The sequence below is a fragment of the Nematolebias whitei genome, chromosome 5 (genome assembly GCF_014905685.2).
Source record: "Nematolebias whitei isolate Nwh7 chromosome 5, NemWhi1, whole genome shotgun sequence".
NCBI lineage: Eukaryota > Metazoa > Chordata > Actinopteri > Cyprinodontiformes > Rivulidae > Nematolebias > Nematolebias whitei.
Window position 1 is genome coordinate 6689658 of NC_056502.1, and position 20104 is coordinate 6709761.

At 38.7% G+C, this 20104-nt stretch overlaps 1 protein-coding gene across 1 annotated transcript in view; it reads left to right on the forward strand.

Moving 5' to 3' along the window:
* LOC119409262 (SREBF chaperone) overlaps positions 1-20104 on the forward strand; it is a 38835-nt gene that overhangs the window by 3260 nt on the left and 15471 nt on the right. Inside the window, exons 2-13 of the mRNA XM_037676118.1 lie at positions 2329-2529; positions 6142-6259; positions 6585-6742; positions 6945-7165; positions 8960-9065; positions 11567-11739; positions 13084-13210; positions 17435-17547; positions 17630-17724; positions 17874-17972; positions 19342-19554; positions 19635-20020. Coding sequence (XP_037532046.1) covers positions 2408-2529; positions 6142-6259; positions 6585-6742; positions 6945-7165; positions 8960-9065; positions 11567-11739; positions 13084-13210; positions 17435-17547; positions 17630-17724; positions 17874-17972; positions 19342-19554; positions 19635-20020 — 1931 coding nt within the window. The 5' untranslated portion in view covers positions 2329-2407. The remainder of the gene's footprint in view (positions 1-2328; positions 2530-6141; positions 6260-6584; positions 6743-6944; positions 7166-8959; positions 9066-11566; positions 11740-13083; positions 13211-17434; positions 17548-17629; positions 17725-17873; positions 17973-19341; positions 19555-19634; positions 20021-20104) is intronic.

Consider the following 20104-nt stretch of genomic DNA (forward strand, 5'->3'; position numbering starts at 1 on the left):
GATTTAAGGCTTCCTGATGGAAAATACAAACCACATGTTCTTTGAAATCTTCACGGTGTGAAGCTGATGGGTTATTCAATTCTTAACCAGTTCTGGTTGTTTGCATTTCCCAAGAAAGTCAAAAACACATGCACTCTCCAATTCACCAATAAAATGTTACTAAGAATTAATATTAAGAATGAACTCTTTTCAACACTAGTGTGTTTTTATTTGAGCATCTCAATAACAACTAAGACTATTGGCCAACTTCTCTTATGGCTTTCCCACCTACATGGAAATAAACACCGTCTTCCAGGAAAATGAGGAAAGCACGAGTTGTTTTTTCCTCCAGCACGACGGGTTTAAGTGGGAAGTTTTCTTCAGTTGGGAATGTGCCCACACCTTTTGGGCATCTGAAAGGGTTGTGTGTTGTCTAGCACGTGACGGCAGTGTGAGCTTCTCCGAAGGAAAAACTGTGTTTTTAGTCAACAGCGTGCGTGCTAATGCTTCGAGGGTGCAACTCGTTTGGTGTCAAGGACAGAGCTGATGTGTGACTTTATTTATGGAGATGGTGAACAAGACTCACCTTGATAAGATGATGGAAAATGAGAAAGTGCTCGTGGCTACAGTTTGTGTTGCACTTAAGAACTTTATACTTTGAAAACATGACGATGTTAGCTTAACGAGTCCTGATGCTGCTCAATAATCCAGGTAGATGAATCTCACAAGATTGAGTCAGGTCCTCTGGATGAATTCTTCTTTGGTGAAAAGTTTCGTCTTTTATCCAAAAGACTTCTTCAGTGAAATAGTCTGAAGAAGTCTTTTGGTGCAAGATGTGCAGTCAGAGTTTCTTTATTGTCGTTCGCGGAATGAAATTGTGTCCACGGGGTCCCAGTTACACCCAACAATAAAATGTAAAAGAAAAACGGTAATAAGATCTAAGATATGAACGAAGAAAAACATAAACTAAAAATACACTAAGCACTAATAGCATAAAAGCAATACGCCAAACAGCAGCACGAACACGAGTCTAAAGTGTGTGTGCTGGGTGAGTGAGGTCCTTCATGATGCAGGTGGCCCTCTTCCTGCATCTGGAGGTGTAGATGTCAGTGATGGTGGGGAGACTGACTCCAACATCTTCTGTGCAGCCTTCACCACTCTCTGCAGAGCTTTTCTTTCTGCAGCTGTGCAGCCTCCATGCCACACGTTGATGCTGGAGCGCAGGAAACCACACGTGTTGATTTTTAAAAGTTTTTGAAAAATCTACACCATCAAATATAGATTATGTGAAAAGTTATCTGTTCTCATAAAAAAAAAAAGTCACCTTCAGGGTTTCATGGGAGCTGTTGTTGACTAATTACCATTGATTAAAAGACTCGGACACTTTAGTGTGGCGCTTTCAGCAGCGCTGAACATATTAGGAACCTGTACATAAAATATTCACGAGCGTAATCTTTAGATAAAATTATTATTCAAAATCTTCACCTTGCTGCATCTTTGGATTTTATTTGATTTAACTTTTACTAAAGTGTATGCATAAAAGGTCAATAACCCTTTGTCTAATCAGTGGTTTTAATATTAGCCAAAACTAACAAACTTTCTCAGATTACTGTTTTTAAATGTGCAGCTTTTGTTTTATATTGAATATTTGTTTTAATTCTCAGCATTTTATCGCATCGTTAATCAGCTTTTTTCAAAACACAAGTGGAAAAAACTATCTCAAGACATTCTTTGTCATGAAATCTTTACAAAACGATGTCTAATAAAACGATCAGGTTAAACTAATGGCTGTTTTCATCTGCTAATTATTCAGTTATTTATTATAATCAATCAGCGAGAAAGTAAAATTATACAACATCTTACTATAAAATGCACAGTAATTTATTTATTTACTTGCTGATTTATTGATTCATTTACTCATTTATTTATTGTGTTTACCATGAATAGAAAAAAAGATCATTTGTTTATGGTGTTCTGAGAAAGAAAAGTAGTCGATCTTCAGTTCTGCGTTGGAAATTTCATGTATTTTGAAGGTAAATGTAAAGAATTAAAACCATCTTATTGGTATATTATAAGAAAGTTGCAAGGTCTGATCGCTCAAAAGATTTTGTAACGGTATGGAATAATAAAAAATATGGTTTGTGGTTAAAAGCAAAATTATCACCATATTTGTCCTTTCTAATCAAAGATTTCTGAAAGAATGGATCCTGATGTAAAATGATAAGTTGAGTTTAATTGTTGGGAAAAAGAAAACGGTTCTTTAATTTGTAGCACTAAACCTTTTTATTGTGATTTTGTGTGGTTTTAAAGTGATTAGTTATTGAACTCTTTGCTCGTTTGTTCTTTAAGGCCCCTGGATGCTCCGTGGCGCGCCGCCCTCGGCCGCTCGGCTCTTCCCAATGGCCGGGAGTTGACCACGCCCACGAGAATGACGCTGCGAGAGCAGCTGAGAGAGAAGATATCAGTGGCCTTCTACCGCCACGGGCTACTGTGTGCCTCCTACCCAGTACCCATCATCCTCTTCACCTCCGCCAGCATCCTCACCTGCTGGTAAACCTCATGTGGTGTTTATGTGTGTACTCAGATTCTGGGTTGAGTCCTCTTTGTTTAACGCTCTCCCAGTTAAACAAACTGGAATCCATCATGGAATCATAGTGAGGAAATGCAGCAGTTTGCGTTTCTGCATTGGACAAGTGCCATTAAAACTTCTTTGTAAAGTTTTTAAGTCACAGAACCTTTGTTCCTGTGTTCTTGTGTAGAACTGTCAGAAACATTTTGAATGTTTTAAAGGAAAATCTTGTTTATTATTTTCCTTGTTTTCTTTTTTTTAAAATTCGTCCTCGTATGGTGGATGATATATTTCATTCATTCAACCTTTATTTATACAGGTTAGTCTCATTGAGCCTCGAGGACTCATTTACAAGAGAGACCTGTTTTTTTTTGTTTTTTTTAACAAAGAATGATGACAACAATAAACAATCATAAACGAAAGCATACACATTGACAAAAACAAATGAAAGAAAAGAAAAAGAAAGTGGTATTTAAAAAATGAAACGAAAAACAGATTATAAGGCGATGTAGAAAACTAAGAACAGGAACATGTCTGCGTTGGTTTTTCCAGGAACATAACAGATTCTTAAAGCCACTTAGAGAGGTCAAGGTCCAGAGCTTCAGATCGTTTTAGAAGATATTCCAGGAAACGGGAGCGGAGTAGGAGAAGGCCCTTTTGCCAAGTTCAGTCCTCACTGAGGGAACACTGCAGGTAATGATGTCCTGGGAGCGCACGCTGTAGCTGCACTCACGCAGAGACATGTAGGAGGAGATGTTTGAAGGCAGCAGTTTCTCTGTTTGATTTTTTTGGCCCAGATGTAAACACTTTTTTTCATCGAGTGGGATTGGACAACATGTTGGTCAAATTTGTTTTGTTCTTTCAAAACTAGGGCTGTACAATATTTAAAAAAAGAAAGTGATGTGCACATTCTTGCAATATTCTTGTTTAATATTGTAGAGCATGGTACATGGAAATATATCCATCTTTTTATTTATTTATCTTTACCCGCTTCTTCCTTTTCGGGTCACGGGGTTCACTGGTGCCCATATCCAGCAATCACTGTGTGAGAGGCGGGGGACACCATGGACAGGTCTCCAGTCCATCACAGGGACACACGAGACAACCATTCACTCTCTCACTCACACCTAGGGACCATTTAGAGTTACCAATCAGCCTAACATGCATGTTTTTGGTCTGTGGGAGGAAACCGGAGTACCTGGAGAAAACCCACGCATGCACGGAGAGAACATGCAAACTCCACCCAGAAAGGCCCTCAGCTGGGATTCGATCTAGCAACCTTTTTGCTGAGTTGACATCTCTACCAACTGATCCACTGTGAAATATAATGGACAGTTCTTTGCAATCTTGATTTTACGCTCGCTGATTTTGCAAAGTAGATACATTTGTTAGATATATTTTGCAGCCCTGATTAAATAAAAAAAAAAGTAATAAAATAAAATAAAGGTGAAATACAATAAATTGACACCATGTCTGATTATCCGACTTCCACAAAAAGCCGCAGCAGTAACAACAAAACTTATTAGTATTAGTAGTACAGATAACCCTGAATTGAGCAGAACGAAGCAGAAGACTGGCTCAGTTCAAGGCTGTCTGCACACACAACCATTCACCGCTGACCCCACGGCACAAACACTCACTCAACACGTGCACATATAATTTCTGCTCTTGCTAAATCACCGGTCCAAACAGAGGACATGGGTCAGAGACTTGCCAAGGCTTCATGTGTGCAGGCATTATCCCCGATCTAAAACACACACATGCACCTGCTGCTTGTTGTCCTATAAGCACGTTACAGCAGGGGTGATGGCCAAATGGACAACTGACCACCGGGGGGGTAAAGAGCTCATCAACGGGGCAGGACTGGGGCAGACGGCTGTGAGAAAGTGACCCTGTGAGAATGGGATGCCTGTTTCTCCATCTGCCTGTCAGGAGGGGGGCTGGCTAAACACAAAAGAAGCTTTTGTGGCGGTACAGTGACCTAGGAGAGTCGAAGAGGCAGGGGAAAACGTAGAGGGTGGGAGGGAACGAGGTTAGAGGTTTCTGTTCAACGAACAAGCACATGTTCAAAGTAGAACACGTATTTGAACAAGAGTACAAAATGGACATTGTGTATGTTCGGACAGCTAAGAATAATCAATACCAGTGACTCTGCAAACACTTTATCAGACGCTGAGGTTTCTCTGCATATTTAACTAATTTATGACTTTCAGTCAGTGCGTGCACAACCACCAAAACGGAAATGATTTCTAACACGATTTTTCCACTTTTTTTTAAATTATTTTCAAAATCTTGTTATGAACATAAAAACACAATCAGTGATACGTGTAGCCCAAATGATATTCCATGTGGTTTGCTCTGTTTGTGATTTTCTCAAGCCTACAAATGTTGCAATGGTTTTCTTGCAGCAGAGACAAAATAAACATCACGTGCAGCGTTTTTTAAGATGAATCCTATCCCAGTATACTCCTTTCACCATTAAAACCTCAGTTTCTCCATTCCTGTGTTAATCAACCCTCAACCATCCCTGATAAGTTGTTTCCAAAGAGCATGTATGGACAAGTTGGTGGTTTGGTCTGGAGTTGGGCTCAGCTGGACCAGCCCATTTCCAGGAGTAAGAGGAAGCCAGCCTTTTCAGGTAGAACATTTAACTGCATCTAGCAAGAAAAGCCAGAGGTGCAGGTTTCATCTTTGCAGAAGTGTCGCAACAAAAGACTGGAAACACCCAGCTTTACTGTGACCATACTTTCAGTCAGTTCTTACAAAAGTACCGGTACTGTGAACTGCTTTGTTGCTAGAATATGTATTTGAACAAAAGGTTGTAGTTTGTGTTTTAAAACTTGGTTAAAACTCATCAGACCAGAGGGACAACTAAGTGCTATAAGGGACAACTTGTGTAATAACAATCTGCTTCTGTTGCACAAATGGAGTGTTAAAAATCTGTAATTACTACTTTTTATACAGGAAAAAAAAATACATATATACACACACACACATATATATATATTTATTACTTAAAAATAATACTGGAGTATAATGCAGTATATACAGTATAATATACTGTATGTTATGCTTGCCAATTTGCTGAGACGTTTCGTCCTTGACTTCTTCAGTCTGAGGAGCCACAAACAAACTCCCAGCATGCCAAAATGGTTCAAAACATCAAAGTTCATGCTCAATAATCCAGGTACAAATCCACAAATGTTTAGTCAGGTCATCTGGATGGTTTCTTTTTTCTTTTTTAGGCATTTAATCCAAAGGACTTCTTCAGCTTTGAACCATTTTGGCATGGCTGCCCCAGACGAGTTAACAGTGGAGAGGGCGGGCCACAGACACCATCTTATCACCAGCTAACTGTTTTTTTTTTACCACTATGGAAGTGTGGTATTTGTGAAATCCTTTGGATGAAGAACAAAACGTCTTGGCAAAATAAAGAAACCATTCAGATGACCTGACTGAACTTTGTTATATATTATACTGTTTTTACTTTTGCTCTGGGAAGCAAACCCAAATGTTGTTGTATTTAGGTGCAATGACAATAAATGTCTATTCTATGTGATATTTATCTTCTGTCCCTGTCCTGTCTCTGGCAGCTATCCGTTACTGAGGCTTCCACTGCCCGGGACAGGTCCTGTGGAATTCACCACAGGGGTGCGAGACTACAGCGTCCCTTCTCATGAGCCTCATGGAGACCTAGAAAGGCCTGACTGGGTAGGAGAAGAAAGGGCACATAATATACACATGACATTTTTGTTTTTACCACTTTTCTGAACATTATTCATCTTTTACATTATTTTTTAAAAGCTCAAACCAATTCTAATATTAAATTTGAGTTTGCTCTCCTGAATTTACCTAAAATAAGCACAAATAGAGGCCAAAAAATAAATAGTCAGATGTACATCATAATAAAAAAAAAAACGCTAACACAAAGCAATAAACAGCCTTAAAATGGAGATGTTTTCAGTTTCGTTATTTAGAATTGGGTCATCTAAGTCTTCCCTGTGGATGTGTGTGTGTGTGTGTGTGTGTGCTGTAGTACCATGGACCTCCGGTTGCCTACATCCAGCAGGTGTTGGTGAAGGCGGCGGTGTCTCCATGGGACAGCAACCTGGTGCCGGTAGATGTGTTTCGATCGCCTCTTGGAAAAGTCTTTAGTCTGCTGGAGGAGATCCGCAACCATGTCCACACTGACAGGTGAGTACGTGCACACTTGTAGGCAACAGATAATTACTTTGGTACCTGAAATTAAATCATAAACAGAAGAAATAAAGGTAGAATCTCACTGGACTGTGACTGTTGGAGAGTTGTAGCAGCTAAAATTGTGAGAAATTATATAAAATTTTAGTTGCGGTTTCTGAATTCTGAACGTTTGTGAACACTTCCTTCTTGTTTCCAGCTCTGGCATTCGCAGCCTGGAGTCGCTGTGTCTCCAGGTGACGGACCTGTTTCCAGGGTTACGGCGGATGCAGTCGGTGCTGCCAGAACATGGCTGTCTGGTCGTCTCTCCGGGCAACTACTGGCAGAATCAGCGGGAGCTGTTCGACTCGGATCCTGACCTCCTGAAGACCATCCAGAAACATGAACCGAAAGGACTGCACACCTCGGCAACGCTGCGAGGTAAAGATCAGAAAGACCCAGAGTGGGTTAAACACACCGCCATTAGTGAATTAAAATAAAGATCAAAGGAATTGTCAAACTAGAAGTAGCGGGAACAGTAGAAAGATTCCCCTTTAACTTTTGCTCCCATTGGTCTTTTTATTTTGGTAAATTCTAACTTATTTTATTTTTGAGGGTAAGGATTTTGTTAAGCTTTAGTCTGTCAACATGCAACATAAGGCTGAGAAGTAAAGTCAGAGTGAAGTGCTTTGTTTGATGTAATCTAGAATAATTCACCATCAGTAACTGTACACAAGTAGTGAGAAAGGATTAGCCATATTTATGCTGACAGAACAAGCAGTCTCATTCCTTCGGCACTTATTGAATTTTTGAAAAACTTTACCCACTGACACACTAAATAAAGGCACCTCCCCTCCTCAAAGCCAGGTCAGCATTTTGCTTTGCCTTCCAGCACAAGTAATTTATAGGTGGGTTTTTTTTTCATAGCCTCCTGACTACCAGGAAAAATATTGTCCATGTCCAATATTGTATTATTCATAAGGAAGAGAAAGGTACCAAAGCCCACACCTTCACATTTGCTATCATTGAAAAGCCCTAAATGTCCTCTGTAGATGGCAAAAGGAGTTAATTCAGTAGTATGCTGTGGGTGGGAGATATTCAGATTTACAAATGTCCTCCAAGGAGGACAAGTTTGAACTGCTGGTAGTCGGGAGGATAGAACCAGAGTCGATAACTTCCCATCAAGATATGTAGGATCGAGTATTTTGACATTGTGCTGATGGAAAGTCATTAGTTTTTCTTTTGTAAACAACATAATTCACACCAACTGGTCCAAATGGTCGGGCTGCTGTTTAATATACCATATTATTTTTACATTGTTAGTGTTGAGCATATATCTTAGATCTTTTAGTGTACCGTTTGGCATTCGTTTAGTGTATATCTTGGTGTATACCACATTTTCCGGCATATAAGTCACAGTTTTTTGCATAGATTTGTCAGTCCTGCGATTTATACGCCGAAGCGACTTACGCAGGTTTTTCCCCCCCATATTCAGAACACAGTTTTTGACTGACGCTTTAAATTTCGAAGAACTGCACCAGCGAGTCCTCCCGCGTCCACTCGCTTCACTCAGCTGGTGCAGGCGGAGGAACAATGGTTATATGGATGAATGGATGACGCTGCACCGTCCAGGCGAAATGACGCTGTTTTGACCATTAAATAAACGCATAAAAACTCGACAGGTCAGCGGTGACTCATAATAAATGCGTTTTATACGCTCAAGTGACTTGTATATGTTTTTCCCTCTTCATTAAGCTTTTTTGGACTGATCCGACTTATACTCCGGAGCAACTTATACGCTGGAAAATACGGTATCTTATATCGTTGTATGCTGTTTCTTTTTATACTTTATATTTTTGCTTTTTTTGGGTGTAACTGGGACCTTCAGTACTCAATTTCGTTCCACCTCGTGTACCATGTGATGCGAATGACAATAAAGATACTTGAACTTGAAAATTCCACAATTTCTTTCTTAATAATACAGAGCTAGTTTACCTTTGTCTGCTGCTGTTGATCTGGTTATAGAGCAATAATCAGAGTTTTATGAGCGACGTGAATAATAAACTGGGTTTCCTCATGTGTAACAAATACTCTTGTGTTCTCCTTATTCCTGATGGGTGATTGCTGGTCACGTTAGTCATTTGCAAGACACGTGGACTGAATTTAAAGCATTTTAATATTTAGGTGAATGAGCTGCAGTTTGTGTCTTCAGCATCATAATTGTGTCTTTTTCAGATCTGCTGTTTGGCATTCTTGGAAAATACACAGGAGTCAGTCACTACAACAGGAAGAGGGTGGTGACGTACACGATCACTGTGGTTCTTTCCAGCTACGATGCAAGGTGAGCTGAACACAGTATGGATAAAAATAAAAATCTGGCCTTTCATTTATTTTTTTATATTCATTTTCTGACTTTTAAAATTGTATTAAAGTCTGCTGAAGTAACAACTCAGTGGAATGACTCCTTTGTTTCACTTGAAGGGCAATTAAATTAAATCATAAAATAATTTTCATATGTGTACTGCTGGTTTGGTTTCCCTCTGTGTGTGCAGCTCCTCATTCATTTTTATACGCTTGGTTCTTAAGCACATTGACAGATGCTGTAGAGTGATGTCGTTCTCATTAGAAGTGTTGGATTATTCTTCTGCGTGGTCTTCGTATGGTTAGTCCATTTTCCTTGTAGAAATTAAATTCACTTTTGCTGCCATAGAATAAATTAAACAAATACTTGGATTCTTCTGGTTTGCTGTCAGTCTTACACATGCCAGGCCAATTTGTCAGGTTTCCAGGCCTATTTTTCAAGTTTAATACAATAACTGCACAGCTGAGGCTTTTTGGTAAATGAACAACTCCCACTGATGTAAACTCTGCTCTGCGATTATGTGTTTAAGAAAAATAATCATTTATATATTTAAAAAGAAAAACAACTGCCTTTTAGTTGCATTTACATGATACATGACCCCATGTATTTCTTGCTCTGGCCAGTTTTATTTAGTGACACCTGGGTGTCTAAAATAGTTCATACTCAGGGGTGGCTTTGGCCCAGAGATAATAAGGTCATTTTCCAACTGAAGGATTTATGGTTCATGCCCAGACCCCCCCAGCATAAATTGTCTTTGGGCGAGACACTGAACCTCCCCGCACTGCTCCCAGTATGCATGTCAGTATATAAAAATTGTAAAGATATATTGGCTGAATGGGTGTTTAAGTGAATAAATAATGTAAAACACTTTGCAGAACTTGGAGAGGTTAAAACGGTACTCAATAGATCATTTGTCATTTTACTAGTTTGCACATTAAACAAATGATTATCTGTGTAGTAAAAGCAGTTTTTACTCTAAAGTTTGCCTGTTTTTTTTGTTTGTTGTATAAATGGTTCATTAATGAAGGCTCTAAATTGGTTTAAATCATATTTATCTGATAGATTCCAATTAGTAAATGTAAATAATGAATCTTCATACATCAAAATTAGTCATGGAGTTCCTCAGGGTTCAGTGCTTGGACCAGTACTCTTCACTTTATATATGCTTCCATTAGGTAAAGTTATTAAACCGCATGGGATAAATTTTCATATGTTGATGATACACAGTTCTATTTGTCCATGAAATCCAATGAATCCAATCAGCTACTTAGACTACAAGCATGCCTTAAAGACATAAAAACCTGGATGATACTAAATTTTCTGCTTTTGAACTCAGACAAGACTGAGGTTTTAGTTTTTGGACCTGAGCATCTTAGGAATACATTTTTCAGTCTTTCTCCCTCCTTAGATGGCATTAATCTGTCGTCCAGCTCTAATGTTAAAAATCTTGGTGTTATTTCTGATCAGGACATGTCTTTTATCCTCCACATTAAAAACGTTACTAGAACCGCCTTCTTCCACCTGCGTAATATCACTAACATTAGAAACGTCTTCTCTAAAAATGATGCAGAAAAACATGTCCATGCATTTGTCACGTCTAGACTGGACTATTGCGATGGTTTATCTGGGTGTTAAAATACTTTTTAAAAAGTCTTCAGTTGATCCAAAATGTTGCTGCCAGAGTCTTAACTGGAGTTAGTGGGAGAGATCATGTCTCTCCAGTTTTAGCTTCTCTCCATTGGCTCCCTGTCAAATCCAGAATTTAATTCAAAATCTTACTTCTAACCTACAAAGCTCTCAACAACCTAGCTCCATCTTATATTACAGATCTTATTGTTCCATATTTTCCTAACAGAGCACTTCACTCTCAGACTGCAGGTTTACTTGTGGTTCCTAGAGTTTCCAAAAGCAGAATGGGAGGAAGATCTTCCAGTTATCAGGCTCCTCTCTTGTGAAACCAACTTCCAGTTTCTGTCCGTGAGGCTGAAACATTGTCCAGTTTTAAGACTTCCTTTTTGATAAATCCTTTAGTTACGGTTGGCTTGTTATGCTGCCTTAAGCTTAGACTAATGGAGGGCAAATTGACCTCATTTCCTTAAATGAATTGTTAAAATTAAATAGTTTTCATTTGATACTATTTCTATCTTAACATGTGATTCTTGACCTGCCATTGTGTATCTGTTCCTACCAAACCCGGCCGTTTGAACCAGATGTCCTCTTGTCCTGAACCTGGTTCTGCTAAAGGTTTCTTCCTCATGAGGGAGTTCTTCCTTTCCACTGTCACCTTCATGCTTGTTCAAGATGAGAGTTCTGTGATGGAGTTAAACTCAAAGCTGCTCCTCAGATAAATAAAGTTAAATTATTATTTTTATAGGACTGTTTCTGTTCAGTGCCCTGAGACGACTTCTGTTGTGACTTGGCGCTGAATAAATGAACTGAACTAAAATTGAATTGATTTTGCCGTTTTTGTGCGTGACCAGTTTTCTCGGCAGCTTGCGGACCCGTCTGAAACAGCTTCACCCCTCCGCCAACTGCAGCTTGAGAGATGACCACATGGTTCACGTCCACTTCAAAGAGGAGATCGGCATCGCTGAACTCATTCCCCTCGTCACCACTTACATCATCCTCTTCGCCTACATCTACTTCTCCACTCGTGAGTCCAACTCCCAGTGTCGGCTCTGTGCCTCCTGCTTTCAGCAACCTCTTACCATGTTAATGTCTCGCTTTGTTCCTCGTTGGCTCGGCAAAGTTTTATTTTCGTAAAACGCCACATTCAGACCACCGCTGGCTTTTCCTTTGTGTGTGCACGTGTTTTTCTGCCAGGGTTGTTCCTGTCTGGCGCAGGGGTTGTCCTCACTCTGGAACGTTGTACACCTGTGTAAGAATGAAGCCAGCAAACCTTCAGCAGCTTCCAGCACAAACATTTGCTAAAGAGAACAAACACAGACTCAAAGTACAAACAAAGTACTCGCATTAAATATTCACTCGTGTCGATTAGTTGACTCAAGTTTAACAGTTTTTTCTGAGTTTTTCAAGATGTGATAAACGTTTTGCAAGGGTGATTTATTTACATTTAATATTAGATTTTTTTCAAGCAAATATAGTTTTTGTTTGTTTTTGTTTCATGAGTCCAGTTCAATGTTCATGTTTATTTCTCATCATGAGACTCTTAACTTGTCGTTTTTATTATCCTACCTGATTTTAGTTATTTTATTGTTATGGTTAAATTGTTTAGTTTTTATGATTCTTGAATTGTAGCACTTTGAGATTTATGAATGTAAAGTGCTCTACAAACAGAATTTATTATTATTATTATTACTATTTTTGCATCACTACTCTCCTCTTGGAGTCACTTTGTCTCCTCTGCTTTCTGTTTACAAAAAGACTACAAGAAAAACATAATAAAAACTATCTTGCTTCTGTTAGTAACTTAAACAGTGCTTTGTTTTGCTAACTCTATTTGCATAAATTAGATTTTTAGAAAAAAATAATGAAAACTTCTTAAAATTTGCATTACTTGGATAATTGCTCAAGTGAAGCCTCCTAATAGATGGATCACTACCATCATAATATAATTAACCTCAGTGTCACTCACTACCTGTGCAATAACCTGCCACACAACCTGTGTAGTATGTTAGTTATGTGCAACATATATCATGCATTTAAGCTACTATTATTACATGTTATTTATACTAATTCATCCTGCTTGCACCGTCATATTCTACCATGTTGTTGTTTACTATTCTCTTGGACCTTGTAAATATTATATTTCTTTTTCACTTTGTGGTACTTTATTTTGTATCCTTATTGCATGCTTCAGTGTTTTTTATTTTTAACGGGTCAAATCGTTTCTTCTCATCGTGAACATTTCATTGCGTTGTTGACCTTGTGTTAACCTGCACATGACAAACAACACAACATTCCTATTTGGAACATTGTGGTGAAGGTGGTTATTAGTTTCAAAAAGTTAAATACATCTTCACTTCCTTCCTTGCAGGTAAGATCGACATGGTGAAGTCCAAGTGGGGTCTGGCTCTGGCTGCTGTGGTCACAGTCCTGAGCTCTCTTCTCATGTCTGTGGGACTGTGCACGCTGTTTGGACTCACACCAACACTCAATGGCGGGTAGGAGTCCTCACTGTGTTTCATAAGTTCTGAATTAATAGGTCTGGACAACTGATGGTTTTTCACCAGTAGAGTAAATCAGGGAGAATATTAAACTTTTGTGTCCGTTTAAGACTTGCCTTTTAATGAATAATGGACCGAGTTATCTAGAAATCAAACTAACTTTAAGTGATGCTAATGATGTGTTCAGGTTCAGCTTGGAAATTGGTGAAAAATATCTCCAGTTTGGTGATCAAATTGAATGAACGCTCTCTGTTTCCTGAAAGTCTTTTATTGGTTTTGCTTTTTTAGCCATTTTGTTCAAACTTACTTGTATTTAAAACTGACTTGCACAGACTTGTATTTTTGAGAAAATAAATATAGTTTTTGTTTTAAATCAGCATGTTTAGTTCCTGTGAAGTGTTGAAGTCGTTTTACTTTTATCTAATTGGGTTTAGATATTTATTATCAATTGCTGTAATGCAGTTAGTAGAAGATATAGCAAATGCAATTGATAAAAAAAAATATATATACTGTGGGAGTGTTTATAGACTTTAAAAAAAGCATTTGACACTATAGATCATGAATTCTACATAAATTGGAGAAATATTGTGTTAGAGGTATTGCATATTCTTGGATAAAAAGTTATCTGAATCAAAGACAACAATATGTACAAATAAATAATGTGAATTCTGATTTATTAGAGGTTACCTGTGGAGTACCACAAGGCTTGGTGCTGGGACCTAAACTTTTTTTTACTTTACATAAAGGATATATGCAATAGCAGCACAGTGGCGCAACTGGTAGAGCTGCTGCCTCTCAGCGAGAAGGTTGCCGATTCAAATCCCGGTCCTTTCTGGGTGGAGTTTGCATGTTCTCTCCGTGCATGCATGGGTTTTCTCCAGGTACTCCGGTTTCCTCCCACAGACCAAAAACATGCATGTTAGGCTGATTGGTAACTCTAAATTGTCCCTAGGTGTGAGTGAGAGAGTGAATGGTTGTTTGTCTCGTTTGTCTCTGTGTGTCCCTGTGATGGACTTGCGATCTGACCAGGGTGTACCCCACCCCTCGCACAGTGATTGCTGGATATGGGCACTGGCGACCCACGTGACCCAAAATGGAAGAAGTGGGTAAAAGATAATGGATGGATATATGCAATGAATCGAAGTTTTTAACATTTACATTGTTTGCAGATGATACTACTTTATATTGCTCAGGTAATAGGAGCAGATCCTCAGTATAATGGAAGGAGAATTACAAGTATTAAAACAATGGTGTGACAAAAATAAATTATCACTAAATTATAATGAAACAAAATTGTAATAACAAGAAAATAAAAAAATAATGTAAACTTATTTAACATTATCTATAACCGTATCGAAATAGAGTGAGTGTATGAAATCAGATTTTTGGGGGTGATACTTGATTACAAATTGCACTGAAAAGCGCATATTGATAAAGTAAAAGCTAAATTGTCAAAAACTGTTGCAATACCGAATAAAATAAAACCTCTCCTAAATAAGAAATCACTTTACATGTTATGCTGTTGTTTCATATTTCCATACATGAATTATTGTGTTGAGATCTGAGGAAACTCGTATAAAACCAACACAAAACCTGTTTACACCCAGAAGAAAACTATCTGAATTATATCCAATAATTCTCAGTCAGGTCATCTGGATAGTTTATTTTTTATAGAGACGTTTCGCCCTCTATCCGGAGGGCTTCATCAGTCAGAGGAGTTCCAGTAAACTGTTTCCCCACCAAGCAGTCAATTCCTTAAGCGGACCAACCAGTTTGCTGGAGCTAAGAAGGTTTCTGGGGCCATCCTGTCCCTCGTCGTCGACTCCCAGGCCGGCAGCCACAGCCAAAGTGGTTCAAGGCAACAAGGTTCATGCACAATCATCCAGGTACCAAATCCAATAATTCTCAGTCGGGTTATCTGGACAGTTTCCCGACTGAGAATTATTGGATTTGGTACCTGGATGATTGAGCATGAACTTTATCTGAATTATAACTGCGTCTGATTACTTTCATCCAACTAAAGAGATATTTCTTACATTGCATATTTTAAAATTTTATGACTTGGTAGAACTCAGAACAGCACTGATTATGTACAAAGCCTATAATAAACTCCTTCCAAGGTGTATACAAAAGTGGTTCAAAATTAAAGAGAAAAACTATGATTTACAAGAGAAGGATTTATTTAAAAAAATCAAAGGTTAGGACAAATATTAAAAACAACTGTACTTCAGTTAGAGGGATTCAGGTGTGGAATAGTTGTCGTCAGGAGTTTCAACTGTGTTTTTCACTCTTTAAACAAAAAAATGTATAAAAAACATTTACTAAACAAATATAATAAGGTTTGATTGTTTTTTTCTTTTTTTGTGTTTTTTTTTTTGAGTTTGTCTATGAATGTAGCTGGAATTCCTTGATATGTTTTAGTAAATTATATAGGAAAAACTCTACTGCTTTGATTTTGATGTATAACAAAGTGAAGGTATAATAAGCTTGTGCTTCTACCTACACTTTTGTTCGGTCTACACTTTGTGTTTTTTGTGTTCTTAATTTATTTACGAAACTGGTTTGGTTCAGAATTTGTATGTAAATTTAGGGACAGGACTGGATAAGCCATTGCTTCTTCCTGCTCCCTTTTCGAACATTGTTGTTTTGTTTCCAGAATATTTTGGTGGAAATATTTATGGTTTTTATTTGTTTATGGTTTTGTTGAAATTTTTAACAGTTCGAAATGAAATAAAGAATTAATTAAACCCAAGTAATAAATCTATATCAGTCTAATAATAATTTTTTTAATTTTTTATTTTAGAACTATCATTTAGTTCAGTTGTAATGTTTTGACTTGTGATTTATATTTATAAAAGCTAATGAAATCCCGATCAGCTTTACTTTGTTTTTACAAAGTTAACATAAAAAAACCACTGTTTAGCTTCTAGTTTGCCTTTGGACCAGTGCCTGCAGCTGGTACAGGGTCTCCTTAAAGCTGTTTATTGACATTCCAATGTTTAAGTCAATATTTTAAGTCAACATTAAGTAACAACTTGCTAACTACCCAGAAGGCTGTTACATTTTATTCTGTTTGACTTAAGTCACAATAGCTCCAAGACCGTTCCACTAACTTACCTGTGTGCACACATTCTCCACATTACTGACTTCCCACTTCCTCTGTGTGGGTTTCTGCATTGATTTGAGCCGATGTTTACAAGAGGAGCTCAAAAGGTCAGTGTGTAAGTGTTGACAGAGAAAGAAGCGCTGGGTGTGGAATTGGGTTGGACTACTGCGAGAGGAGGAGATATAGTGATGTTCACATTCCTGGAGCAACCAATCGCTTGCGGCTCTGTAACGAGCAGACATCATGGCGTGACGATGACACCTGGTTGTCCAACCACTGGCGAAGATGCATGCGAGTCCGTCGTGGGCTGAGCGTGGGCTGTGTGCGTTTACACAAACACAAATCAAGGTCGGCATAAGCAAACTATAGAATACCAGAGCAGCCTCCTGCCATAACATCAAATAATAATCTCATTAATACCAAGATGTTCACTTTATTTATTTTTATTTTGTCTCGCACCACTTGGGTACCAAAATCTCTGAAAGTCAAACGGGTTGTTTTAGTTAAATCATGCTTAAAAAAAAAAAAAAAAAATTCTACGGTTGTTGGAACCGGCGACACATTCTGCTTGTTCACGGCTGGCTCCACAGTTTAGTTTGCTGTGTGTGTGTGTGTGTGTGTGTGTGTTACTGTGTGTGTGTGTGTGATGTAATACGTAGAGCCGTTGACTCCTCTGTGACCCAGTTATACACTTACCTCTAAAGCTCAAGCTTATCTGCGCTCTCAAACTAATCGTTTGTCAAACTTTGTCAGGGCAGGAAATTCCAGTAATCTACCTAACTAATAGTATCTAACTAATTTCATAATATAAATAAATAATAATAAATAATGATAATTGTATTTATCTGATAGATTCCAATTTGTAAATGTAAATAATGAATCTTCTTCATACACTAAAATGAGTCATGAAGTTCCTCAGGGTTCAGTGCTTGGATAAATACTCTTTACCTTGTATATGCATCCATTAGGTAAAGTTATTAAACAACATGGGATACATTTTCATTGTTATGCTGATGGTACACAGTTATATTTGTCCATAAAACCCAATGAATCCAATCATCCTTAAAAATAAATAAATAAAATTAATTCTCTGTTGAAATATTTTCTCCTTGCAGCGAGATCTTCCCTTACCTGGTGGTGGTGATCGGCCTGGAAAACGTGTTAGTTCTCACCAAATCTGTCGTTTCTACTCCTGTTGACCTTGAGGTCAAACTCCGTATTGCTCAGGGTAGGGTTTTATTTTTTTTCCTGTATTTTGATTGAAATTAAAGATCATAAAAAGCTTCAAGTTTTGCCCTTTGCTTCCCCAGGCCTTAGTAATGAGAGCTGGTCTATCATGAAGAACATGGCTACTGAGCTGTGCATCATTCTCATTGGATATTTCACACTGGTGCCGGCTATCCAGGTAGAAAATATACTTTAATTGTTGCCTTTGTGTAAGAAAATGCTCGTTGAACATTTTTTAATTTGCTATGCTACAACTGCGTATCTGTTTAAATGAATGAAGCAGCAAAAGGATTGAGAGAAAAAGTAACCTGGCTTTTGATTTTACAGGAGTTCTGTCTTTTTGCTGTCGTGGGACTGGTTTCCGATTTCTTCCTGCAAATGTTCTTTTTTACAACAGTGCTATCTATAGATATCCGCCGCATGGAGGTGAGAGCTATTTTCATATTTTACACATTTCCAGTGCACTTCCAGTTACAGCCTCAAACCCCAGACTTATTAAGCAAAAGAGCACATTAGCTTGTTGGTTTAGTTTGTTATTTGTACTGAAACTAACAAATCAATAGTCAGGATGCTTTATTGTTGATGTGGGTTGTCTAAACTGTGGTCAAATGTTGCACATTTTACATAATTTCTCTCACCAACATTGCTTGTTTCTCGTTTGTTCCAAAGTGCGTGCGTTGAAGTAAACCTTGGTGATGAAGTCATTAGTATATGACTTTGTTCACAAAACTCAAATTAACATTTAACATACAAGTCATGCACAAAATAAGACATGCAAGAGGTTGGATGGTGGTCACAGCCCTACATAACGTGACCGCACAGTTGTCAGGTTACTACTTTGACACATGAGCCTTTCTTAGTAAAACCTTTGGATAATCCAACAATGGTCAGTCAGGTCATCTGGACAGTTTCTTTTTTGTTGTTGTTGTTGAGAGACGTTTCGTCCTCCATCCGAAGGGCTTCATCAGTTAAAAAAAATAATAAAACCTGTCCAGATGACCTGACTGACCACTGTTGGATTTATTTTACCTGGATTATTGAGCATGAACTTTGATGTCTTGAACCACTTTGGCTGTGGCTGCCTGCCTGGGAGGAGTCAACAGGGGAGAGGACAGCCCCCAGAAACCATCTTATCACCAGCAAACTGGTTGGTCCACTGTAGGAGTGTAGTAGTGGGGAAACGGTTTGTTTGGGACTCCTCAAACTGATGAAGCTCTTTGGATGGAGAGAGAAACCTCTCTCAACAACAACAAAAAAAATGAAACTGTCCAGATTGCCTGATTGTTGGATTTTTTTTTTAACCTGAATTATTGAGCATGAACTTTGAGACCTTTGGATAATGTTGAGCTTTTTGTTCTCGATAGGCACATCCCACTGTTTTAAATGCACAAAGATGTAGTATCAATTAACGTTCAATAATCAGATGATGATGATCTTCTGATTGCAAAGCCTATTAAATGTCAGGAAACAGTGAAATCATTGTCTATTAGTTTTCCAAAACCCATTGTCTTGTTTTCAGATTTGTTTTTTCCAGTCAGAAGTAATAAAATCTGTTGTCTCCTCAGATAAATTATTATTAACTAACTTTTTATGTATGTGAATGTTTCTGTTCAGTGCCCTGAGACGACTTCTCTTGTGACTTGGCGCTATATAAATAAACTGAATTGAACTGAATTGAATTAAAACCAACTTTAAACAGGAAATGAAGAGGCCTTCATTTAAGAAAGTAAAACCATTGATGAACTCGATTAGTCCTAATGGGTAAACTACTTCTCGAACCTGCCTGTCTCCCCAGCTGGCTGACCTGAACCGCCGCCTGCCAGCCGAAGCTGGTCTTCCCCCTCCAAAACCAGGCCCCTTGCGACCACGTGAGGTCCCCCCTCCACCACGACCGTCCCCACACACAATTACCCTGCAGACCCCAGCCTTCAGGAACCTGAGGCTCCCCAAGAGGCTACGAGTGGTTTACTTCCTGGCTCGGACACGTCTGGCTCAGCGGATCATCATGGTGAGAAAGATTTGAAATTCCTTTCTGAATGTTCTGTTTCTTTTCTGGGACTTATGATGATGTTTATACTCCATTTCCAGGCTGGCACAGTGATCTGGATCGGCATCCTCGTCTATACCGACCCGGCAGGGATTCGGACCTACCTGGCTGCACAGGTGTCCGAGCAAAGCACTCTAGGAGACCCCGGAGGAGGTGGTCTGCCCCCCCACCTGGCAGTAGTGCCTGTTTTTCGCGGTGGGGATCCTACCAGCACCTTGAGCATCCACTCTGCACCTGATCCAACTCCCTTACCTGAGAACCAGTCACAGGGCCACCACGGCTCAGCCAGAGGAGGATCTCTTCCCCTGGCCCCACCCGCTGTCCCTCAGATCTCCTGGGGGGTTGAGGATGATGAAGGATGGAGGAGATTGTCTTTCAGGCACTGGCCATCACTTTTCAGCTACTACAACATCACTTTAGCAAAGAAGTGAGTGGTGCAGATTTGTTTTCATTTTTTCAACTTATTTCTCGGTCATTAGCTGAAGAAAATAGATAATAAAAAACTTTAGGT